The 27481-nt window shown below is 34.5% G+C and overlaps 1 protein-coding gene across 2 annotated transcripts; it reads right to left on the reverse strand.

The window, feature by feature from the left end:
• On the reverse strand, window positions 1-27481 carry LOC136026428 (3-ketoacyl-CoA thiolase, mitochondrial-like). 2 transcript variants are annotated; one of them, XM_065703010.1, is made up of 8 exons: window positions 27323-27481; window positions 18895-19061; window positions 15298-15429; window positions 13551-13815; window positions 11536-11711; window positions 7737-7937; window positions 4085-4239; window positions 1-203 (listed from the first exon to the last, which is right to left on the reverse strand). In XM_065703010.1, the coding sequence occupies exons 1-8, from the start codon at window positions 27339-27341 to the stop codon at window positions 119-121; spliced, it is 1200 nt and encodes a 399-aa protein (XP_065559082.1). In that variant the 5' UTR covers window positions 27342-27481; the 3' UTR covers window positions 1-118. The 2 variants fall into 2 exon arrangements, with proteins under 2 accessions (XP_065559082.1, XP_065559081.1); XM_065703009.1 differs by lacking the exon at window positions 27323-27481 and adding an exon at window positions 25499-25671.

Genomic DNA, 27481 nt, shown 5'->3' on the forward strand with positions numbered 1-27481 from the left:
AACAAAAACAACTTGTTTTATTAAGTCACTTCACTGGTTACAAAAGCCGCAATTAAAATACAACCCTACTAGCTAACCCATAATGAAACAAAAATATTAATAAAAGAGGTTCTGAATATCAATGTATGCTTTCAAGAAGTAATGCGATACCCTGTCCTCCTCCAATGCAGGCAGATCCGATTCCATATTTGGTACTACGTTGCCTGAAAAATCAACACGTTTATTATCCACGTAATTCTGTGTTAACTGACCATAAATGATATCATCACTCAAAAAACAAAGTATACCAAAACTATTAAAAACCAACAGGAGTTTTAAAGCTCCATGTCATGGACTGGGAAAAAATTGTTGCGCGAAACTCGGTTCTGAATCTGATAACTAAAGTGGCAACCAGACAATAAATTGAACATAAACTGATACTTTAAACCTGTCAACCTCTAGGCCTACCGAATGTGTGCCGACACATATTCGGGAAGAGAGGAAAGACAGAAGATGAGGGAAGTTTTTGGCCAATACTCACCTTCCTCCCCAACAAAAATCTCCCATGTTTTGCTTTTTCTATAATTTATACAATTTCTGTATAATTTGAATACTATTTTGTGGTATTTACAAATATGACAAACTAATTGTACACAGACATACATATAGGAAAAGGGAGGGGCAAGCTTTTGGCCAGTGCCCACCCTCTTCCCTAACAAAAATCTTGGGAAATTTGTGGTCTTTTCTATAGCATAAACTATTTCTACATTATATCTTTATTATTTTACGTTTCAAATCCCGCCTCCCCACACACACACACACCCGAAAAATTGTCGATCTTGCCTTTAAAAGAAATCCTGCTTAAGTATCTGAATGTATATTAATACATTGGAATTAATGTATTCCCTGTATATTAAAACAGGGAATTAAATTTATTTCCTGTTTTTGATTGTTGACATTTGGTTTTCTCCTTTGATTTGGATGGTCTTCTGTGATCTTATTTTTGTTTACTTGGAAGAAAAAATTAGCCGTACTTGACATAACTTTTTTTCTTAGATATTAACTATAAAAAACGTAAAATAATATTTCCAAAAAGCACTCTATTTCCAAAGAGCACTCTAAAAAATCTTGTTAAAACCTAAGATGAGCAGAAATAAAGTCACCATTCAAATTTGAACAGAAATTACTATCAATGAATGAACGAAACCCCAAAAAACCAGAAATCAAAATGAGTAGCCACAGCAAATACAGAAATAACAAATACTGTACTTGACGAATCCTAAAACGAACATAAATTACCAAAAATTAGATCGGGGATACAGCCCCCTAGAATTTTGAGAAGAAGAACGTGATTTGAATTATATCGAAAATGATTTATATATCACGGAGTCTAACTTTTTTTTCTAATATCAACGGCAACAAAAAAAAAAACATATCACAAAGCGGTTTCTTTGATTTGAGCATTTTTTTTCAAAAATATCTTACGCTACATTAGAAGACGATTTTTAACTATTCCTAAATAAAAATTCAAAAGCTTAAAACAAAATTGACATTCGGAACTAAGAGGGAAGTTGTTTAACCATGAGACCCCTGCAAAGTTTTCTACCCATCCTAAGCGTTTGAACTTGATTCATCTCTGATACTACATAGGCGGGAATGCTAAACTGATACGAAATTCACGTTTAAAAGATGAATATAGCCGTTGGTGCGTTTTTGACACTCTTTCCGAATGTACTAATCGCTATCCTTGCAAATGGTCCCCACCCTGACAAGGCGAAATCCTGATATTTGTCAGACCATCGACAAAGAAAGAAAAGAAAAATCACTCTAATAATCCACACTATTAAAGATAAATATTGAATGTAGACTGACTGTTTAATATATAAACATACAAATCCCTAGAAGTATCAGCACTTAAAATTTTTTAGTGCTAAAGTTAAAAAGAGAAACTTCTCAAAATATGTTTTGTTTTGGAGGTATTCCTAGGAAAATATAGGAGGGGGCGGTGTCCTTACTCATGTTTCTGGCAATTGCTGTTCGTTATAACCTTGTCTTGATCAGTGTTTTAATTTCTGTTTGTTTTAGGATTTATCAATTAATCTGTAGCAGTAACTGTTATCTTTCTTCTAAAATAACCAAAAAGATGGAAAGTCCAGTAACTGGGCCGTGCAAAGCTGTTACAAGTTCCTGGCTGATCGAAAAAAAAGTATTTGGCCCATTTTCAATCGAAGCATTTTTGTTCTCCTAGTTTTTCTATGCACAAGGGTCCCTTTGACCTAATGCCTTACAGATGTAAGTTTCAAGCAATGAAGAAAAATAGCTGATTCTTTTTGGGCAAAATTAAAGTCTTCTTGTCTTTCCCACACGCTCCCTGAAAGTTTAAACTCGATCCCCCTTTCCCCCAGCCGTTCCCAAGATCCAACAGATAGGGCATTTTTATGACCAAGGTCTTTTGATGTAACTTACTACTTCACCGCGACAAAATGCAAAGTTTCACTGAGGAAAAAGTTTTAGGCTTATCAGAAAAGTAAATTTAATTGTCCCACTCCTCATTCCAATGAAGCCCCCATTCCCCAGAAAGTTTCAGCTCGATTCCTACAAATGGCTCCCGGGATGTTACAAAAATGACCTTTCGATAGCCTTGATACATAGTTCCTTTGATTTGCCCCTGCCTCCCTCCTACTTATAAGTCGAAGCATATTTCCTTCCCCCAACACTTTCAAATCCAAGGTATTGATTTCAAATCTATCCCCTAAGCCATTCACGAAACAATGCAAGTACATGGAATGGGTTTAAGCGCATAAGCCCAAGATTTAGTCAAATGTGCTCTTCTAAAAGTACTTTCCATTCAACTATCAAACTGTTTTCGTCGCCTCGAACTATTCCTTTTTTAATTTATTTTGAGGCAAAGCCCCAATGATCGAGCAGTTATGCTTTTACACTAAAAATTCAGCAAACAATAATTCATTTAATCCAATTTGGCTTCTATATGGCTCATACTTTATAAAACAAATAAAACAAAACTAGCATGGATACAGGAAAGCCATTTAATTAAAGACAAAGAAGAAGAAGAAAATGCGAGCTACTTCTTCAAACCATCTACTACTTATTGTGCACTTTTCACAGTTCGGCACGTTTTTTTCACAAATATACGTACGTGGTGCCAACCCCAGGTTGTAACATGTTCTTTCCACTCACTATCCTTGCTGAATTTCCGATCATCAAGGAGTGATTCAGGTTCTAAAGAGGTGGAAGTCGCAAGAGGAAGAGTTAGGGTAGTCAAATTGGTCCCAGCAAAGCCCGTAAGAATCTTTTCATTCACAGTGTGACGTCCGGTATTATTGTGCGTGTCCACAACATTAGCGGACATTAATATAGTTATTCTTTATTGCACAATACACCTTAGCAAAAATCTCCCGGCAAACATTTTCATTAATTGATTCCTATAGGGAAAGCAAAATCCAGTATTCCAGCAATGATTACTACCTCAAAAAAGGTTCTACAACATATTTGACAGCATAGACGGTAACATTTATGAAGAAGGTACACAAAAACTTTTGCTACTCTATAAAATCGTCAACAAAACAGACGGAAGCTATCATTAAAGACAGTTTGAAATGTCTACTTTTTTTATCGAAAAAACGTACTTGTGCATTATCCAGAACACACGCAAGAAGTGAAGTTAGGTTAATCATAATGAAATTTACCAAAAATATGACGAAAATTAAAGACTTTACTTACAAAATTATGGAAACTACAATGGAGAATTATGGAAAGCAGGCCACATAGAACGCATTATATTAAATACTTACCTAACCACCTCTAAATATTAAATATTTAATTAAAATATACTAGCATCGTAGTTTTTTTCATTGAGACAAAGGTAACTATAACTGACTGCAGACAGTCAAACCACTTTTTCTTACAAACAGAGCAAACTTCTTGATTGTGTTCTGGATAATACCCAAGTACAAAAAAAACAGACAAAAACGAAATGACTTCTGTATCCAGAATCATTTCATTTTTATAGGATGAACATGGTATACTAAACGTAATATAAATGAAGCAAAAGAAACGAATAAATGAACTTCAATAAGGTCTTTACCGAAGTGCGTGAACCAAGTGCGCGGTGATTCTTGACCCAGATGCGCCGAGAGGGTGTCCAAGAGCAATAGCGCCTCCGCTAGTATTCAGGATTTCTGGATCTAATTTCAGATCTTTGGCACACGCAAGAGTTTGGGCGGCAAATGCTTCGTTGATCTGAAAAGAGGGCGAAAAGTCAAATTAGTAAAATATCACTCACTATTGACATGATCCTCCTTTTTCCCTGATCGATAGTAAACATTTACAAAATTGGCTTTATTCCTATGTCTGTGTATGTGTACATATGTTGGATTAACACCTAAACGAATAAAGCAAGCTTTTTTATAAACAAGCTTGGAACCATGGGAAACACTGGATACTACAATTTTGAAACTTAATACTGATAAAAGAAGATTTAGAAAAATCAACGCGTGGAAATACTTTACGATTTTTGTCTGTTCGATCTTACTTAAATTCATAGACAGCTTGTATCTGATCAGGAGAGATATATCTTCTTCAAAATAGATATAGTTCATTTTTTCAGTCCGTTTAAGAAACAAAATTAGCTTCATTATCATTTCTGATAGTTTTAAGTTTTATGAGCATTTACCCAAATCTTTTTGCGTTAGTAGATTTATTTTTTATTTTATTTTCTTTATTTCCCTCAAAAAATGGGGAGTACGCTACAATATAATATAAAGAAAAAACAACTGATAACACTTACAATCAAAACGTATCAAATATTGATCGAACACTTAAAAAAAAAAAAAAAAAAAAAAAAAAAAAAAAAAAAAAAAAAAAAAAAAAAAAAAAAAACTGCGGTTTTTACGGAAAGTGTGGACCTTAGGCCGGATTGATGAATATGACTTTACATTTTGGAAAGCTTCGTAGAACTCTTGCCTGGGGCCAAAAAGGATGGTTTTTGCTTGTCCTTGAGCCAGAGCCTATAGTGTGTGAAGTGAAGAGGAGTTGTATAGCCTATGTCAGAGAGGACTATCTGAAGTTATGCAGCCAAGCTTTCGTTTCATCAAACCATGTTTCTGCTTTCGAGTGGAAAGCTCCGTTCTAGCAGGCAAGCAGGCAGGCACAAGTTTCAAATTGAAGATGGACTAAAATCTATAAGTGTTAAATATATGCGACAGTTACCCTGCCCCACAGCCAATATATCTTCTTTGAGTGATAAATAGAAAAATTTAGAGAAGCAAAAAAGCGGCGTTTTCCCACGGGTCCGAAAGTGCTCCCATCTATTGTTTCTACCCATTTCTGTTCGTGATTTCAGCTGAGTTTATCATTCGGTTTTTCGCACTTGGGATTGCGGTAGAGAAATGGTATCAGATGTGCCTCTTAAACTTTAAAAGTTCTCTCATTGCTAAAGAAATTAGAGTTTATCCTTTGCTCCTTTCTAAGTGATGACGTTAGAAAGTTGGCCTACGGCAAAAAAGTCAACTTTTGAACTAAGACAGATAGATTTTTTTTTTTCGACGGCAGTCGATAGCTTTTGATGAGCTGATCAAAGTATATGTCATCCATTTTTTTGTACAAAAATTCCTTCATGAGATATACCAGTTTGAAAGTTTAAAGGGGTTGACAACTTCAGTAGTAAGGTACACACTGAAACCAAAAATAGGCCGATACCAATTGTGAGACATAGGGGAGTTGTAAGCAACAGTCGGCTGTTAGCTCATAATCATCCTCGGCAATGAGGGGTTCGCAACTCTTTCTAGTTGGTGTACCTATTTTTTGTTTCCGTTGTATTTGATGGTAAGACCAATTTGGTTCCAGTGGTAAGACATGTAGGGGACTTGTAAGTAATAATCGGCTGTAAGGCTACAATCATCTTTAGCAATGAGGATTTTGCAACTTTTGCGAGTTGGTGTACCTAGTATGTATTTTAGCATCCTTACAGATTAACAACTTCAGCGTTTAGTCGCAGCGAGGAAACAAAACCAAAGTGTTGCTCTCGCAACACTTTACTCGGCGAAGCCGAGCAAAGGTTGCCGCAACACCTCACGTTGCCCATGCAACGTAGATCTAGTTTCTTCTAATTTGCAGCATTACTGCACTAAAGTGGTTAACTCCTCGAAATTTTCAAATGGCATATTGAATGAACGAATTTTGATACGAAAAAAACCAACCTCGAAAACAATAAAAAAAAGCATTATATAAAAAAAACTGTCTTGCTTCAAAAGTAGATTTTCTAGCCATAGGTCAACTTACTAATATAACTACTTGGAAAGAAGCAAAGGGAAAGCTCCAATTTCTTTCCTGATAAGGCCAGGAAGCCGTTACATATCTTAAGTACTTTTTGATTTTAGTCCAACTTAGCCAAAGTGAGCTTACAAAATACAGTTCGTTTTCATTCACCAGATTGTAAGACCAACAACTTGATACTGATTAAAACTTATCATGAATTTGTCAAAAACTCATTAACAACTCGAACTAACTTGAACATTTGAACAAAAAATGAGTCAGTAATATGCTTTCTCAGTTTTACAAGATAGTAAATTTGTATGATTACCCTCAATGGGTAGATAGTGCTGCAATAATAGTTCTGCTCTGAAAAATCCAACATCCTATTCAGTCTTCAGATACAAATGAACTGGTAAGTACCCTCCCTCCCCTCTTTATTCAGTTCTGGTTTCTGCTAAACCGCCTCTACAGCCATTTCCGTGAAATTCAAGTTAATTTTTATTTTCGCCCGTTATAATTTAGCGCGTTCTTGTTTTGCATTACCTCATTTCGGGCTATTCACCATGTTTTTCCGTATTCATTCTTAACAGCTATCTTAGCACTCAAGAGTAAACGCTAAAATATGCCACTTTAACAGCCACAAAGAATACGCAAAAGAAAGAGTCAGTTGTTAAATGCAAAAACAAAGTAGGACAAGAAGGAGTTTGCCAATCGGTTCGCACAATACTTGACGGGTAGTAGTTTGTTCTGATACCCGTCAAGTCTGCTGATTGGTGCAAAACGTAAGAGGATGGATCTGTTTCTCATTTGCTAATGCCATTTTTCCAAATTTTATTATTAGATAATATCTTCGATCGAACAACAACGGCAAGTTCAAGAATTCAAGGGTAGTTTCGTAGTTGCTGCAGTGGGGTCCAGCATTATTTTAGTACTGCGTCTTTTAATATCTTCTATTTCCTCTGACAAATAAGCAGCGTTCTGAAAATGGGGACTCCAAACGAAATATTCGATGAGAGGCCTGACATCAATCGTAACTGCAGAAAGGAGTTGATGATCTGAGGAGTTCATCCTACACATGCTTATTAAGCTCTGGATTGAGTAGCAGCCCTTGCGCTCAATATTGTGGACATGGACCTTAAATAGGCAATTCCTTATAGATGTTACACCTAGTATTGTAGCTGAGGAGGCAGTTGGAAACGGCACATCTGGGATCATCATATCCCACTTGAATGGATTGAATCGTGGAAGTTTCTGTTTCCGTTCATTCACTTGTAGGCTATTTGATTTTCACTGATTGATGAAGCCTGTTAAGAGTGTCTGGTCAAACTACTGCTTTCTACTGTATTTTCAACTCTGTACTTAAGAGCTGAATTTCAGATTCAGCTTTGTCGTCCTGTATACACATCTAAGGCACCTAAGCCACTCTTTTCAGAGCAAATTAGCCTTAAATACATGTTAGTATAACTCTTGAAATATAAACAAACCTCAACTAATCCGATATCCTTCAGCTCCAAATTACTGATTTTCAGCAGTTTCCGAATAGCTGGAACTGGGCCAATCCCCATAATATTTGGATCCACACCAGCAATGGCGTAGCCAACAAGTCGTGCTAAAGGCTTCAAATTATGTTCCTTGACAGCCTCTTCACTTGCAATAATTACGGCACCGGCTCCGTCACAAATGCCCTAAAATAAACAATCAAAGTTGAAAAAAGAATGGCACACTAAAGTGAATAGCTTTTTATGAGCTAGTTAATATTTTTTCTTTGAATTATAAACAGAACTTTTCATTTCAAATTTAGAATTTCTGATTTTGTTTCCTAAAGCCGAGTACTTTGCTGTATTTGAATTCTTACTGTTTATCATATTGTCTTTTCCAGGAAACTAAAAACTGGATCAGTTTTTCTTTCGCATTCCTTTAAGTCAACTCACGAAAAAAAGTATTCTAGAGATATTTGAAGCATATGGCAGAATATACCCCGCAAGTTTTCAAAGTTAAAATGTGCAGAAACCGAAAAGAAGAAGAATATTCTTTGGAAGACGAGTTGCAATTCACTAAAAAGAATTTGTATTGCTTTCATATCCAAAGAATACAGAAGTTCTCTTCCAGTATGATTTCTTGATTTTTGAGTGAAGCACAGCTCCAGCCTAAAGCAGGGATGTTTGATAGAATAAACCCCTCTTGTAATCAAATCAAATCAGTAGCGCAAACTAATGGCCACACGAAAGTGAACTTTTATGACTGTATAATAAAAAAAAAACACGAAAAAGCATCGCTTTTCATCTATTTTTACATGTTTTAGGTTGAACAGCTCACCGGGAAGTTGAAGAATGTTAACTCCTATTGTAAATATTAAAGACCTTTTTTTGATCCTATATATTCTTTTGCGTTTCATGTTAGTGAGGTTTTGCTGCACAAAACCTCTGTGCAGGGACCAATACTATACTTAAGCTATTTTATCTAAACCTAAAGAAGCTTCCTATCAGTCTATTGGTGGAATTGCAGCGATCAGGCCTTAACTTACAACTTAAGAATTGTAGAAAGCAGATATTTACACTTTCTCGAATAGATTTCGGAGAGAAGCTGTCAATGTCTCGGACATATACCTTTTCAATGACAAAGACCTACATGACATTTGTAAACATTGCGTTAGAATTAAGAATCAGTCCTTTCATCACTAAAACTGTCTCGGTAAAAAGTATATCAGAATATAGCGGTATTTATTGCACGAGAGCGATTTTGAAGGTATAACTCTGCCCCTTCTTCTGCAATTGCGCAATTTTCTCAATTCTCATATGTAGTAGCTATAAATTTAGTGAACTTATAAAAAAGGTTTGGCTATACATTTTTTGGCTATATGTACTGTTCTTATAATTTAGTTTTTTAGCGTTCTGTTTTGTTTTTTTTTAAGGATAACTCTTTACAACAACGAACTGTTTACTAGACTCTTTATTCCTAAAAGCAATGTTGTGACCCCCAAGATTAAAGACGATTAGAAAACGATAAGTTTACAGGAATAGATCAGTAGTACTTGTTATATGAATTCTAAGAAAAGTGAAACAAAAGCTGTTTAAAAATTTTTTTTTTTTTTACTGGCAGTTTAAAAACTTTTTCCGTCCTCAGGAAAAGGATATCTATCATGATATCGAAAATAGCATCAATGCTAAGGCAACATCAATCACCAAAACATATAAGAATTCAAACATTGATATTTGAGCGTTAATTTTTTAACATATTGGTGTAAATGAAACTATGATACTTCACACTTTCCAATGCTCGTTAGCAGTCCTTGAAACGGCTGTACTTTTTCTATTTTCAAATACAGCATTGAAGAAAATTAGTCTATAATTTAGTCAAAAAGGAAAACAATAACGTATTTAAGCGCAAAGATGACAGCACCGCGAGTTTTTTTATTTTACTATGATGCATTCGTAATATTAAACTGGAAAAAATGTTAACAGTAAAAATAAAACAGGTATTAATAGACATTTCCCCACCCACTCCTTTGGCATCCAGGACATGTAGCCCCGTTTGATTCACCTGTCCCTCCTTGTATTAAATAAAAAAAAACAAGTTTTTCTTAAATGAAAGTAAGGAGCAACATTAAAACTTAAAACGAACAGAAATTACTCCGTATATGAAAGGGGCTTTTCCCCCTCAACGTCGCGCTCTTTACGCTAAAGTTTGACTCTTTCTCTTAACTCTATTTTTAAAACAGTAAGAAATTTTAGCGTAAAAAGCGGGATTTTGAGGAGGAAAAGCCCTTTCATATACGGAGTAATTTCTGTTCGTTTTAAGTTTTAATGTTGCTCCTTACTTTCATTTAAGAAAAACTTGTTTTTTTTTATTTAATTTCTGTACGTTTTTGAATTAATGCATATTTTGATCTTGGCTCTCCGCACATAAATAATTAAAACGAAATTTGCATACTAATTAATTGCAATTAATCGGAAGATTTTGAGAAAAAAGGGGCGAGGGAGGAGGCCTAGTTGCCCTCCAAGTTTTTGATTACTTAAAAAAGCAACTAAAACTTTTAATTTTTTACAAACGTTTTCATTGGTAAAAAATATACGTAACTTACGAATTAACTTACGTAGCGAACTTCTATATTTGTATGTTTTTATTGCGTATATGAGGGGGTTCAAACCTCGTCGATACCTCGCTCTTTACACTAAAGCTTAGATTTTGTCCCAATTCCTTATGAATGACCTCTGCATCAAAAAGACCGTAGAATAAATAGTTGAAATTACTAACAATACTTTAGCGTAAAGAGTGAGGTATAACGAGGAGGTACACCCCGCATATGCGTAATAATTTTTGTTCGTTTTAAGTTTTAATGCTGCTCCTTAATTTCAGTAGAAAAAACTTTTTATACTTATTTTTGCATCGTTTTTTCAAATAATGCTAGAAAATCCTGCGCCTCCTTCATTGAAATTCTCTCCCCCCATGAGAAGTGTCTCCATGGAAATATCTTCCCGCGTACCCCCCCCCCCCAAACCAAAAAAATCCCCCCTGAAAACGTCTGTACACTTCCCAGTAACCATTACTATATGTAAACACAGGTCAAAGTTTGTAACTTGTAGCCCCTCCCACGGGGACTGAGGGGGAGTAAGTCGTCCCTAAAGACATAGTTATTAGGTTTTTCGACTATGGTGAATAAAATGGCTATCTCAGAATTTTATCCGGTGACTTTTGGGAAAAAATGAGCGTGGGAGGGGGCCTAGGTGCCCTCCAGTTTTTTGGTCACTTAAAAAGGGCACTAGAACTTTTAATTTCCGTTAGAATGAGCCCTCTCGCGACATTCTAGGACCACTCAGTCGATACGATCACCCCTGAAAAAAAAAAAAAAAAAACACACACACGCATCCGTGATCTGTCTTCTGGCAAAAAAAGGGAAATTCCACATTTTTGTGGATAGGATCTTGAAACTTCTACAAAAAGGTTCTCTGATACGCTGAATCTGATGGTGTGATTTTCGTTAAGATTGTATGACTTTTAGGGGGTATTTCCCCCTATTTTCTAAAATGAGACAAATTTTCTCAGGCTCGTAACTTTTGATGGATATAACTGATCTTGATGAAACTTATATATTTAAAATCAGCATTAAAATTCGATTCTTTTGATGTAACTATTGGTATCAAAATTCCATTTTTTAGAGTTTCGGTTACTATTGAGCCGGGTCGCTCCTTACAACAGTTCGTTACCACGAACTGTTTGATAGGTGTATCATTGATACACCTAAAATATAATCCATACCGAGTACGTGGATTAAAATTAACTTACAGATGCAGTACCAGCGGTGACAGTGCCATTTGTCTTGAACACAGATGGAAGTTTCGCTAGTCCTTCTGGTGTCGTCTGTGGCTTTGGGTGCTCATCCATATCGAAAATCACCTCTTTTCCTTTAATTTTGAGAGCTACAGGAGCTATTTCATCTTGAAAGCGACCTGCATCATGGGCTAGAAAGGCAAAAAAAACATGGAACACTTAAATTCAACTTGGAAAAAAATAATCGATTATTAACTTCATATTACAAGTTTATCGAAATAATCAATACTCTAAATTCTACATCTAAGACCAAAAATGCTTGCATTAGAACACTTCGAACGAAGTTTGAGACAAAAAACTATTTCAATGAGCGTTTGCTTGAAAAATTTTTACCTACAATTATATCTCAAAAGTATATACATTTTAAAAGCAACTTTGATTTACTTAAAAATATTTTGAAGGTAAGTTTGGTAAAAGATGGTATCTAAATAATAAAGGAGGACATTTGAAGTATAATCTTTTTTTGGCTCGTCTGGATGCAACTATTCATTTATTTTGCCATTTTAGGATTGGCAAATATAAGTAGATCTTTTAGATTGGCCATTATTAGATGGCCATAGATGACCGTAGTTGTGTGTTCAGAAGAAAAATAATTCAATGAACTTCATCAACTCTGATTATCAAATAAAATTTATTTTTATTTCTAGACTGATTTTCCTCACATTTATAGCCATTTGCAGTGCATAATTTGAGTTTGACAGACCATTGACTAAAACACATTTATGACAATCAGTGACTTTAAAAATAGTCTGACACGCAACTAATTAGTTATTAAAAAACGTTTCATTCACTTGTCAACTTGTAAATCAATAAGTATATTATATAATACGTTGAAAATCCACAAGCATACTTGGAAAGGCATTAAAATACTATGATTATGAGATTTTAACAGCCAAACCCGTAGTTTCAAGATTAATTTGAAAAGAGACTGATGATCCAGTATTTGAACAGTTTATTCACAAACACACAAATACGAAACTTGCACACACAGACAAAAAAACACAGATATAGACACATTAACGCACAGATACAAATACTATCGCGAATAAAAAGGCCTACATATACAGATATATACACACATAGTGGATAGTGTTTATATACACTCGAGGAATAGCTGGGACAAACTGAGTCTCAAATGTTCTCAACTAGCAAAGTCTGGAGAAAAGTCATTGAAAATAATACTCAACTGTTATGCCATTATTTTCAAAAAAAAAGGGTATTCTTTCATAATTGTTAATAAAATAGTGCTTATTAAGCTTGAAATTAACAAACAGACCCTATGCATAATTGTTATTTTAGTTTTAGGGAAATTAAAGTCAAAAACCTGTTAGTATGGTTAACCTACATGGAAACTAAAAAAATATGAATTGACTCCTACAGCCAATTAGCGGCGTGGGTTCACGCCCCTACACCTTACTTTTCTGAAACAAAACGACTCACTCATAGTCTTTGCAGCAAAACTAGGGACTATGCGTGGTTAGTTCAATAGCGAAACATGCAGGGAGTCTCCCTCCCCCCCGCCTGCTCCAAAGTCTCTCGTGCTGAAAAATTCCTCACCACTGCAGTCAACTGAAACACATGCCAAAAGAACAAGCTTGAACCAGTGAAATGCAGAAATAATCGATGTAGAATCGCTTCAGTGATTCATTCCTCTTTTTACTATTCAAGTAGCATTAGCCGTATTAAATGATTCTGGATTCTTGTACAAGTGGGAGCCAAGGCTAGGCACAAGTAAGAAAATGACCCCCCCTATATTCTGCCCCTCCTCCTAGATTGATTTACCCGATATATTGCTGGTTTTCTTGTATCTGGTTCTGTTAAAATATTTCAGCACAGCCAAAGAACCGTTATGACGCAAGAACTTGGAACAAAAAGTGGATAACATTTGAAACAATAGCCAAATTTTCTGTCTTCATACGAAAGTGTACCGATAAAAACACAACATAAAGAGAAAGAAAGAGAAATGTTACCTTTTTTCCAGTTTTGCTGTGACTTCAATGCAAAAGCATCAGTTTCTTGCCTTGTAATTTGAAATTTTTCGGCTAAATTTTCGGCAGTAACACCCATGGGAGTTTTAACATGCAAATCTGTTAATGCTGCCCACATCATGTCTTCGAGCTCATATTTCTGCCCAAGCTTTGAACCAAACCTCATATTCCTTATGGCAAACGGAGCTTGACTCATGGAATCAGATCCACCAGTTAGGACAATCTTAGAATCACCCATTATTATATCCTGTTGGAGAAAAGAATAGCGATTTCATTCATTAAGTTAAGCAAGTGGTTGTAAGATAAAACAATTAATACCATAAGCTTGATATTTCTAATTATAATAAATTCTTTGATCCTCCAATATCTTTTTTCATCCTTTTCTCAACATCCCCGCCATCACCACGAAACCACACCATTTTACCATTTCCTCTATAATTTCCCTTGTTTTTTGCGTGATTTGCCTGTGCTTTTTTTCGAAAGCTCCGTGTCCGTCCCCGCTTCACCCAAATCTCAGGTTTTGTTCAACGTTTCCATATGTTTTCTATTTAATTTAATTATCGTTTCTGGTTTTTCAACCCTTTTCGAAACTATTTCTTCATTAACAACAAAAATGACTATGGAAAATAGGAACTGCTGCATAGAAGAAAGAATTAGTTAATCTGAATAGCAAGAGAAAAGTGGAAAAACAGTGGTAAGCTATTATTCAATCATAATTTTACTATATCAGATACCAGATAATAGAGAAACAAGCATTGTACGAGGCGATCAGTTAAAGAACTACCAAGTAATGGTGGTAATAAGCAAAGCAAACAACCAAGCTTGCTGCCAATATAAGCAAATAAGCTAAGTTTGCGACCAAGCAAAAAATGGTGGTAATAGAGAACAGACCTTTATAACAATTTTTGTCTGCTCCAAACAGCTTAGAAAACTTTTGTTGGTGTCATAGAAAAAAATAGGAAGGAACACACTAAAATACACTTGTCTAAAATCTATTTTAAATTAATGTACATATAGGTTCAATATATGGCAAAAAAAAGAATACGCCATTGGAGTTTACAGCCCCAACCGGCAGCGCTCATCTCCGTTTCATGGCTCTTAAACGCGGAAGTGCAATGGGAGGTTGGGGGCAAGGCATCCTGTGCATTCGCACATCCTTCCTGTTTGATTTCTCCAAGTACCCATTTGAGGGTGAGTCGACACATTTTAGATTTAAAATAAAAAAACGATAACTATGCTAACATTAATTTTTTTTTTTTTAGCATTGTTTTATTGTGGGAAAGTGATCTTACCAATACTTTGCCTTCTTCTCAAAAATTAAAATAAGCTCTCTTGGATGAGCGACTTCTCGACTGTTGGCCAGTACGAGACAGAATTAAAGTTACAAAAAATTCTTTTTATCAACGTCAAGCAACTGATCCACTCTATTTTAATGATTTGGATTAGTGCAAGAGAAAAAAAGCCATTTTTGATGGATATCAGTTAAAGCTTAAATATCCCCACACTTAGATGGTATCATTTTATTTGATTAGTAGCATTGTAATAATTTTTCTGCAGTTGCGATTTCTGAATAAATCATATTCTCCTAAAAAAAGAAAAAAAAATACATTTAGGCATATCCATCTTTGCATAAAGAGTACGTGTGTCTACACACGTACTGTATTTCTTCCATTTATGCTGAATTTGCAACTAAAAAAAAGAAATGCAACAAAAAAAAAACTATTCTTACGTGAGCACCATTGACCACAGATTGAAATCCAGATCCACAAAGACGATTAACTGTCAACGCTGGTACTGGTATAGGAATCCCACATCGAAGTTGGACATGGCGGGAAATGTAAGGGGCGTCAGGAGACGATGCCTATGAGAAAAAATTGTGCAAGCTTCGTTAAATATTAAGAAAATTGTTATGCTGATTTAAATTTTCAGGCAAGAGCTTGTGATTTTAAAGAGAAACCATTTTCTGCTCTAACAAAATTCTAAGAATCAATAGATTGATTTAAAAGGAAAATCAGAGGCTTAATGCCGGTCGGGACTTAAAATAAGAGCTCTGAGACACGAGGTCCTTTTAAATATCAAAATTAATTAAGATCCGATCACCCACTCGTCAGTTAAAAATGCCTCATTTTTTCTAATTTTTCAGCCCCCCCCCCCCCCCGATGGTAGAATCGAGGAAAACGACTTAATCAAGTCAATTTGTGCAGTTCCCTGACACACCTACCAATTTCATCGTCTTAGCACGTCCAGAAGCACCGAACTCACCAAAGCACAGGACCCCCTAACTCCCCCAAAAGAGAGTGGATCCAGTCCGGTTACTGGAATCACGTATCTACGACATTTGCTTTTTCTACCTACCAAGTTTCATCCCGATCTCTCTACTCTAAGCGTTTACCAAGAGTTCCGGTTTCCCCCTCCAACTCCTCCCAATGTCACTAGATCTTGTCGGGATTTAAAATAAGAGCTCTGAGACATGATTTCCTTCTAAATATCAAATTTCATTAAGATCTGGTCACCCGTTCTTTAACACCCCTCCCCCTCAACTTACCCAACGTGTCTAGGACTTGTGCTTATTCTTCCCACTAAGTTTTATCTCGATCTCTCCACTCTAAGATTTTTACAAGATTTCCGATTTCCCCCTCCAAATCCCCCAATATCACCGGATAGGGTTGGGATTTATAATAAGAGCTCTGAGACACGAAGTCCTTCTAAATATCAAATTTCATTGAGGTCCAATCAACAATTCGTAAGTTTAAAATACCTCATTTTTTCAATTTTTCCTCTCCCTCCAGCCCCCCCCCCAGGTGGTCGAATCGGGAAAACGACTGTTATCAAGTCTATTTGTGTAGGTTCCTAACATGCTTACAGATTTTTATCGTCTTAGATCGTCCAGCACCGAACTCACCAAAGCACTGGAAATCCCCCCAAATCCCCCCAAAGAGAGCAGGTCCGTTCTAATTGTGTCAATCACGTATCTAAAACTTGTTCTTATTCTTCCCATCAAGTTTCATCCCGATCTCTCCACCCTAAGCGTTTTACAAGATTTCTGTTTCCCCCTCCAACCTCTTATGTCCTCGGATCCAATTCAAATTGAAAATACAGCATTTGAGACATAAGATCTTTCTATATTTCAAGTTTCATTAAGATCCGATCACCCATTCGTAAGATAAAGATACCCCAATTTTCATGTTATCCAAGATTTTCGGTTTCCCCCTCCAATTCCCTCCTAAGTCAACAGATCTGTTTGGGATTTAAAATAAGAGCTCTAAAGCAGAAGATCCTTCTAAATATGATATTTAATTAAGATTTGATCACCCGTTCGTAAGTTACAAATACCTAATTTTTTCTAATTTTTCTGAATTGCTCCCCCCCCCCAGATTCCCCAAAGAGAGCAGATCTGCTCCAGTTGTCAGTCATGTATCTTGGACTTTTGCTTATTCTTCACACCAAGTTTCATCCTGATCTCTCCACTTTAAGCGTTTTACAAGATTTCCGGCCCCCTCCCCAATTCCTCCCAATGACACTGGATCCGGTTGGGATTTAAAATAAGAGATCTGAGTTACGAGGTACTTCTAAATATAAAATTTCATTAAGGTTCGGTCACTCGTTCGTAAGTAAAACTACCTCATTTTTTGTAATTGTTCAGAATTAACCCTCCCCTCAACTTCCCCAAAGAGAGCAGATCCGTTCTGATTATGCCAATCACATATCTAGGACTTGTGGTTATTTTTCCCACCAAGTTTCATACCGATCCCTCCACACTAAGCATTTTCCGAGATTTTAGGTTTCCCCCTCCAACTCCCCCTGATGTCACCCGATCCATTCGGGATTTTTAATAAGAACTAAGTAAGTTAAAAATACTTCATTTTTTCTAATTTTTAATTACTTTCTAATTTTTAATTTTTAATAACTTGGTATCGGTAAATACCAAGTGCCATAAAAACCTGATCGCCCTTAGATTATTCTGACTAGGCTTGTTTGTAAGTAGAAGCAGGACAGTTTAATTGTTTTTATGGCACTTGGTATTAACCAAGCGATATATAGCAATCGCAAATTCTGTCGGTCTGTCTGTCCCGGTTTTGCTACTTCAGGCACTTCAAGGCAAGCTAGGGCAATGAAACTTGGCATGTGTATCAGGGACTGGACCAGATTAAATTAAAAATTCAAATTAAGCAAATTCAAATCATATAACGACATCCTAAAATCCTTTATTTTTCTACTGGAAAAAAAGCAACAACAACAAAATATAATAAAGCGCTTAATGTTTCTACTCTACAAAGATCGTACATTGTTTTGTATTTTCAGTAAAGCGCCTGTTTTTCAAAATTCTATACAAACAAGGAAATATCAGGAATTGTTTGTTTTTTTTATTTTTACGCATAATATATAAGCTGCAAAGCAGAAACATTTGTTCCTTTTAAATGTAAAATTCACTTTTTACCTCCATTAGAAAAAATGTCATTTTTTGTGATACTTTCATTGTTGGCAGGGACATTACCTAACTCGATCAAGAGAAGCAAGAATGAAACGCAGTACAATCCAAATTTGAAGAATCAAAAATTTCTACTTTTGCTACAGATATAGGGCGGTAAAAATATTTCGGCCAATTACACACTGTTATCTTGCAACTTTTGTATGTAATTTGAACTCAAAAATGAGTTGTTTATTATTTCCTACACATGCCTATATCTGATTAAAACTATGGAGACGCAATCTCAAAAAATTAAGCCTAACCAAAGATAAAAAGAATAATACAATTATATAAAGGTAGCAACTCGCCCAAAGACCAAAATACTACAAACGAAATGAAATTCAAAATTTGATCATCAATTATTTTGGATGGATAAACAAACAAGAAACCCAAATCAAACCATAACAACAAACTACATAGAATGATTAATCCAGCTATAGAGAAACAGTAAAGTTCACAATGTTAATGACATAAGATAAGGTTGGGTATATGCTTCTCTATCAATAGCAAAGCCACCAAAATAAACACCTGCCCCTTCAATGAAACCAAAGTTTTAAAATTAAAAGAAGGGGTCAGTTCGTCAATGTTATTCAATTGACATTGATGCATGCTACCTCCTTTTTTCTATAAGCACCAAATTGTAGCTGTGAAAGCAGCGTTAGCCAACAATGGTCCTAAAGATGGGTGCGATGATTATCCCATGCTTCTGAAAAGAATTTCTTTATGTAAAATACATCAATTTTGTCTACTTTTAAAGTGTCTTTTCTAAAATATTTCTGTAAGATTAGAAAGCTTTAGAGACCCCACCCTTCTCCATTCCATTTAAGCTTGTTACTAAACTTAAAAATAGGGACTCACAGCCAAGACATTTCCAATTACTACTGAGTCAATCAATTCAGGATTGACATTTGCTGAAGCTAGAGCAGCTTTAGCTGCTATTTCTTGCAAGTCTACACAACTTTTGTTGGCCAATTTCCCACCAAATGCGCCAAACGGAGTTCTTTTGGCACCAACAACGAAAATACCTGAAACAAGAACAAATTCAGGCTATCAAGCAAAGGAAAGTTCAGCATACATCGGATTTAGCTATGCAGAAATTTATTTTTATCCTTACCTGCACACAAAAGGAGAAAAATGATTATTTTAAAGGATTCTCCACTGACGGAAAATTCTGTGACATCTCTAAAGCTTGAATCTACAATGTATGCCACAATGATATACTTGAATATATGGGTTTTTTCAGAATATTTGGAAAAACCAAAGATCCTACTTTTTTATATTTCCAAGGCATGAGTCTGCTTGCGTCTACGCTTCTACAAATAATCATGCATGGACCCTTTCTTCAGTCCAGTGAGCAAAATAAAACAATGTTCACATATAATTAACTTTCTTATCTATTTAACATAGGCAGAGTTTTATTGATAAGAAGGCTTTAAAAGCAAATATTGACAATCTTGCATTTATCATATTAGAAAAAAAGAAATATATGTCCAGGATATACAAACTACAATAAAGAAAATCAATAGACATAGTCGTGAAAATTAAAATCAATGTAAGAAGATTACAGAGCACACAATGAAATAACAATAGCAAATTGTATGAATCAAATATATAAAAAAATTTAATGTCCAATAAAATGCAATACAAGGGGAAAGAAAACAATTTTAAATTGAAAAGCCCATGAACATGCTAACAAATTTTGTATACATTTTTTTCGTAAACATGTCTGTTGAAGCTTTCCACAAGCAAAATACAATCAATATTAGGGTATTTTTATAGATTTTTATAGGTTCTTTGTCAGTTATGCCTCAGTTTGTCAGTAATTCCATGCTGAAAATCAGCAATTTTTTCACCTGGTTTTTTGTCAGGGGAACAGAAACATATCTTAGTCTCAGTTACCAACATAAGCTAATTGTTGCAAAAATTATAAAATAGCAATTGGTTTAAAAACTTCCTATAGATTGCAAATATTAATGGAGAGCGAACCTGGCTTTGCTAGCTAGCTAGCAGATATCTGTTTACTCTTCATAAATCATCTACCATAAACTGTTAATTTAATTTTTAGTTTAGTGTTAATTCCCAATGATTATTTAATAAATTTTCAATAAGAATTGAACTTCGAGTCAACAATCTCCATAAAAAACAAAACATCTTCTGTAGTCTTTGGGTTTCCATCTTTTTTTCTTTTTTTTTATGAACTGTAAGTAGTGAGGGTATGCTTCCAGTGACAATTATTATTATGATAAAGTGAATAAAATATATAGACTATGGAGGAAACATTTACTTTAATAATTCTACATAAATTACAAACTACCACATTTATTTACAACAGTTTTCACCTTTTATTTATTTATCCTGATCATAAATTAATTATAAATGTAGGAAAATAGAAGGAAAAAGAAGAGTGGTGATAGAAAAACGTAAGCAATATATTTCTAGGACTTGATTGTTTTTTTTTTCAACTTTCTTGAGAAATTTTTGAAGTTTCTAGAATTGGTTTGGAAATATTTTGGAACATTACCTTAAAGGAATCCATCCCCTTAATGTGTGTGTGGTCCATTACAATTTTGATTTATTTAATACAGAAGGAGTGGTGGTATGTGTAAAGAAATAATAAAACCAAGAATCCCATGCTGAATTTTGTTTATGCAAAGCACTTATTCAGGTTAAAACTGAAAAATATAACTTTTTTGGACCTCCAATCGAGTGTTGTGTGCAATTGTGGGTCCATCTTGATCCATCACAAGGTTTTTAGTGCATTGAAATGGGACTGCTAAACTTCCCATAGTTTTACTTTAAGGTCCATTAATTTGACTGACTTTGAGCATAGTTCTCCTGTGATCAATCTGTATTTGTCAGTTTGCCTCTATAGGATTTGAAATGAAAAACTTGTTCTTTATTTTGGTATGTAATGCCCAAGGGCGTGTTTGTGATGGCTGTATAAATCAATTGTGGTAACTAATGTAATGGAATTGAAAAAAAAACAGACGATAACATAGGCTTTGAAATACTAAAATACTTAAATACTAAAATTTTGCTTTTGCTCCCTAAATTTTTCAATTCCATGCAGAAAATCAGCAGCTATTTTCACGAAAAAACACTTAAAATTGAACTGTTGCTTTTACTTACAAATAGTCTAAACTTTATTACTGTTATAGTACACAATTTAAAAAATAATTGTTTGTGGGAATGGGAAAAATAAATGATCCAGCAACTTCTTTCTGACAACACACGTTGATGGGAAGCAAATCTGGCTTTACTAGCAAGCTCACATGTTTAAACCCAAGTTCAGCTAAAGACAATGAGCCCCATCCCAATCATGCCAAGAAATAATCCTAAAGGAAGAGATTGATTTAATTCAGATGCCAAAAAAGGAAAACAAATCATTCCCAGCAAAGCAAGAGCTAAGAGCTCATACAGCACCTGTGATGAGGTTGATTGAGCCAAGAGCTCATATGGTACGAGCTCTAGCGAAATTCTAAGAATCAATAGATTGACTTAAAAGGAAAATCTTAGGCTTAATGCCAGTCAGAATTTAAAATAAGACCTCTGAGTCACTAGGTCCTTCTAAATATCAAAATTCATTTAGATCTGATCACCCACTCATAATTTAAAAATACCTCAATTTTTTCTAATTTTTCCTCTCCCTTTAGCCCCCCAGATGGTCAAATCAGGGAAAAAGACTTAATCAAGTCAATTTATGCAGGTCCCTGACACACCTACCAATTTTCATTGTTCTAGCATGTCCAGAAGCACCAAACTTGCCAAAGCACTGAACCCAACCCCCTAACTCCCCCAAAGAGAGAGGATCCATTCCGGTTACTGGAATCATGTATCTATGACATTTGTTTATCCTACCCACCAAGTTTCATTGCAATCTCTCCACTCTAAGCATTTTCCAAGATTTCTGGTTTCCCCCTCCAACTCCCCCCAATGTCAACAGATCTGGTCGGGATTTGAAATAAGAGCTCTGAGACATGAGTTCCTTCTAGATGTTAAATTTCATTAAGATCTGGTCACCCATCCTTAAGTTAAAAATACCTCATTTTTTCTAATTTTTCCAAATTAACAACCCCCAGCTCCCCCAAAGAGAGCAGATTCAGTCTGGTTATGTCAATCATGTATCTAGGACTTGTGCTTTTTCTTCCCGAAAGTTTCATCCAAATCTCTCCACTCCAAGCATTTTCCAATATTTCTGGTTTCTAAGATTTCTGTTTCCCCCCTCTAACCCCATATGTCAGCAGATCTGATTCAAATTGAAAATGGAGCAACTGAGACATAAGATCTTTCTATATATCAAGTTTCATCAAGATCCAAACACTCATTCATAAGATACCTCAATTTTAATGCTTTCCAAGGTTTCAAGTCCCCTCCCCAATGTCACTAGATCTGGTCAGGATTTAAAATAAGAGTTTTAAAGCACAAGATCCTTCTAAATATCAAGTTTCATTAAGATCTGATCACCTTTTCATAAGTTACAAATACCTCATTTTTTCCAATTTTTCCAAATTACTCCCCCCCCCCAACTCCACCAAAGAGAGCAGATCCAGTCCTGTTATGTCAGTCATATACCTTGGACTTGGGCTTATTCTTCCAACTACGTTTCATCCTGATATGTCCACTTTAAGCATTTTCCAAGATCTCTAGTTCCTGGTAGAAAATGCAGCACCTTAATAAAAACGTGAAAGTGAAAAGCAGCCTATTTGTCTTCAGTTATCAAGTATTGTCTTATTATAAAGTGAATATGACAAACAGAATACTCACCTTAATTGACAATTTATTTAGTGGTCATCATTTACTTATTTATTTGTACCAAATTTTACCTAACTTGCTTTCTCTGTTGGTTGCCAAAATTCAAGATGCTTATTTTCACCCCTTCCTTTCATCTAATTAGGATCAAAATCTGTACACAGATTTGCTCTATCTAACATTTTTCAATATTCTGATACATATAGTCTCAAAAATACTTAATTACCATACAATTTAATTATAATAATCAGCTCAGAATAAAAGTATTTAGACAAGCATTCTTGTCTTTAAGCTATCTTCACTCAGGAGCAGAGATGACAGATGAAATAACGATTTCATCATATAAACTGATTCAAATTCCTTTTCTCACCACTGGACTTATTGTCACTGTTTCATAATAGGAATCAAGGTTTGAGAAAGGAGAAGTAAATTTCAGATTCACCCAAAACAAATTGGATGTCCTACTTGATATTATAATTAAAGAGGAAATGATTTTTTACTCTTTTTTAAGTGTAGTGGTCTATAAAAGCTAGAATTGGTAGGCCTAAAGATCAATGGAATGACAATCAGTGTTTTGGAGAATTGCCCCCTTTTGCAATTTTAGGGTCATTTCAGTTCTATCTGATAAGAGGTTAAGTATCCTGCCAAGATTCACACAATGCTTGTCTTTTTATATTTCCTGCAAATGTTTCTTGTACGAAATGGTTTAATGTTTTGTGGTTTTAATATAGTAAGTATTGAAAAACTAAGTGGGGACAATTTAGTACCAAAAAGAATTAAGTAAGTACTTTACATAAAAAACTTGGTAAAGCTTTAGTTTCATCACAAACTGTCTAAACTGGAAACTATTCTGCAAAGCAGGATAGTTTTCATACTATAACACTTAGAAATGCTAACTCTAGAAGTGTATCCATTCATGGTAGTCCCTCCTCCTGCATGGTACAAATTAAAAATGCATAAATTGGACAGGGGTTTGAAGCCAAGGGAAATGTTGGGGTTGTATAATATGAATGAAATTATGTTTTAAATACTAATTCTAGTAATTAATGGTAATTTCTGTATAGTAGGAAGTTGAAAGATAAGTAAAAAACTCATACATCTATTAATGTTGATATCCAAGATCATTCACTTTCAGTTTTAATTTTAAACTAGCCAGCCATATCTGAACAAAACACAAGTCCAATTTTGCTTAAAGATAACATTACTATAGAGCAATGTATATTAGTCCATGAGCAGGCAGCAGGGCAAGGTTTGTATTCTGATCAACTAAGAATTCAACCAATTCTTAATGTAATTGCAGAGCAATATGCTGCTTTGCAGCATAGTTTCCAGTTTATACAGCTTGTGATAAGACCAAACCTTTTAAAAACCATATTTTACAAATGGACTAGATAGGGAAAATAAATTTTTTGGTTACTCCAAAATTTTCTGATTGTTGTGAACTCTTTTGATCTAACTTGTAAAAATTTTAAAGTGATGCACATTTTAAATTATAGAACTATTAATTTGTCATCCATATCAGTCAACAAATTATGCTTGAATGATAAACAGTTAGATAGCAACAGTTAGTTGACTGAAACCACATTTAAATTTTTTGAGTTTTAACAAGTTTGAGTAAAAGGTTTCAAAATATTCAGACATTTGAAGTATATATATATATATATATATATATATATATATATATATATATATATATATATATATATATATATATATATATATCAAAAGTAGGTAAAATTCTAGTTAATTGACTTTTTGCTATCTTGGAAAGGGTTTAGGTTAGGAAAATGAAACTTTCAGGGATGAATCTACAGACTAAAGTATGTCCCAGGAAGGTATTTTGAAATAACTACCTCTACTCCTTCTCCCTCTAGAGGGCCTTGACCTTTAAAGATATGTCTGTTATAAAGGTGAAACCTTGCAAAATAGATCTTCTGCTTAATTGAAGTACAACAAAATTGTTTTCAGCTTCATAACTTTGCTCAATTCCATTTTATAAGGTTTTAAAGATATGCAAATACATTTCTAAATTTTGAAAAAAAAAACATTGATATGGCTCAAAATTCTACTCAAATAACAGGAATTGCATTTTCAGAACTAAAGGCAGAGAAAAAGCAACAAGTAACTGAAAATTAAGGTAAAATGTTGTTTTGTCAAAATTTCAATAGGTATAGACCTGTCATGTAGGGAAATTTCAGGGCCCTCTAGAGGAAGAAACAGTAGAGGTGGGTGCTTTAAAATGCCTTCCCAGGACATACTTTAGCCTGTGGATCCATTTTTTTAACCTAGACCCTTTCTGAGATAGCAAGAAGTCAATTAACTAGAATTTTACCCAAAAGCATTCTTTAGAACCAAATATTTATTTCCCCTCATTAGTACATTTGTAAAATTAAGTTTTTGAAAATTTGTTTTCTCTAAAGTGTATATTTATATTGACTGCAGCAGAGACAGAGGGAAGATTTGAAAATCTTCTTATTCTTTCTAGGTACTGTGAACTTGGGTTTCTAATATGAATCTTGAATTTATACTGGAAAATAACTTTGCTTAAGATGTTTACTTAACTAAGTTACTTTCCAGGATAAAATGCCCCTCATCTAAATTTTTATTCTTAAACAGGAAAGCAAGGGCAGTTCTAGACAAAAAAAAAGGCTATCCATAGCTTTGCCAAACAGAACTGTCATGCTAGCAACCAAAATAGCTCAGTCTCAATCACCTTTTGTTAAGGATGCCATTTTAAAGGCTAATTGTGCTTAAAATAGGCTGGCTTTAAAATGATTGAAAGATACTTTGGTGGTTCACGTGTAAACTTTATTAATATCTAATAAAGATGGAAATTAGGCAAGCCCCTCTTGCTTCAGCTGTTTTGAAATTTTTTTTTTGGACACTGTTGGGATCTACCAAACAAATTTAGAAAATAATTAGCCATAAAAAGGAAAACTGAACAGAAACTAGCCAAAACATCTTTGTGAAGCCGCATCTACATTCTGCATTTTCTAGAAAACTGAGACAGAAAACTAGAAAACTGGGTTGTGAGGACTGCTACTGCTGTTCTCTTTTCCTGTTTCTGTGTATGGCACAAAAAGATGCCGGTAATGCATATGCACGCTAAAAATCGGGAAGCAAAGACTGGACTTGAGAAATGATTTTTTTAAGGAAGATAGATTCGAGAGGGATTTAAAGATTAAAAAAGGATATCTGGGAAATCAATTTGCTCTGTTCTTTGTAACCACAGCTGTGTGGAGCTTTTTGTGTCAAATAAACATGCATACATACCTACATACGAGAACTTCGGATTTAGTTCAGAAATAAACATGTTGATCTATGTCTGTTGAATAATGACTTTAGGCCAAATCCATAATATGATACGTTTTGAGGTGACAAGGCTACATTTTGATATCTGATAATTTTTTAAGTTTTAACAAGTTTGAGTAAAAGGGTTCAAAATATTCAGACATTTGAAGTATATATATATATATATATATATATATATATATATATATATATATATATATATATATATATATATATATATATATATATATCAAAAGTAGGTAAAATTCTAGTTAATTGACTTTTTGCTATGTTGGAAAGGGTTTAGGTTAGGAAAATGAAACTTTCAGGGATGAATCTACAGACTAAAGTATGTCCCAGGAAGGTATTTTGAAATAACTACCTCTACTCCTTCTCCCTCTAGAGGGCTTTGACCTTTAAAGATATGTCTGTTATAAAGGTGAAATGTTGCAAAATAGATCTTCTGCTTAATTGAAGTACAACAAAATTGTTTTCAGCTTCATAACTTTGCTCAATTCCATTTTATAAGGTTTTAAAGATATGCAAATACATTTCTAAATTTTGAAAAAAAAAAACATTGGTATGGCTTAAAATTCTACTCAAATAACAGGAATTGCATTTTCAGAACTAAAGGCAGAGAAAAAGCAACAAGTAACTGAAAATTAAGGTAAAATGTTGTTTTGTCAAAATTTCAATAGGTATAGACCTGTCATGTAGGTAAATTTTAGGGCCCTCTAGAGGAAGAAAGAGTAGAGGTGGGTGCTTTAAAATGCCTTCCCAGGACATACTTTAGCCTGTAGATCCATTTTTTTAACCTAGACCCTTTCTGAGATAGCAAGAAGTCAATTAACTAGAATTTTACCCAAAAGTATTCTTTAGAACAAAATATTTATTTCCCCTCATTAGTACATTTGTAAAATTAAGTTTTTGAAAATTTGTTTTCTCTAAAGTGTATATTTATATTGACTGCAGCAGAGACAGAGGGAAGATTTGAAAATCTTATTCTTTCTAGGTAGGCCTACTGTGAACTTGGGTTTCTAATATGAATCTTGAATTTATACTGGAAAATAACTTTGCCTAAGATGTTTACTTAACTAAGTTACTTTCCAGGATAAAATGCCCCTCATCTAAATTTTTATTCTTAAACAGGAAAGCAAGGGCAGTTCTAGACAAAAAAAAAGGCTATCTATAGCTTTGCCAAACAGAACTGTCATGCTAGCAACCAAAATAGCTCAGTCTCAATCACCTTTTGTTAAGGAAGCCATTTTAAAGGCTAATTGTGCTTAAAATAGGCTGGCTTTAAAATGATTGAAAGATACTTCGGTGGTTCACGTGTAAACTTTATTAATATCTAATAAAGATGGAAATTAGGCAAGCCCCTCTTGCTTCAGCTGTTTTGAAATTT

Source organism: Artemia franciscana, chromosome 4, assembly GCF_032884065.1.
Source record: "Artemia franciscana chromosome 4, ASM3288406v1, whole genome shotgun sequence".
NCBI lineage: Eukaryota > Metazoa > Arthropoda > Branchiopoda > Anostraca > Artemiidae > Artemia > Artemia franciscana.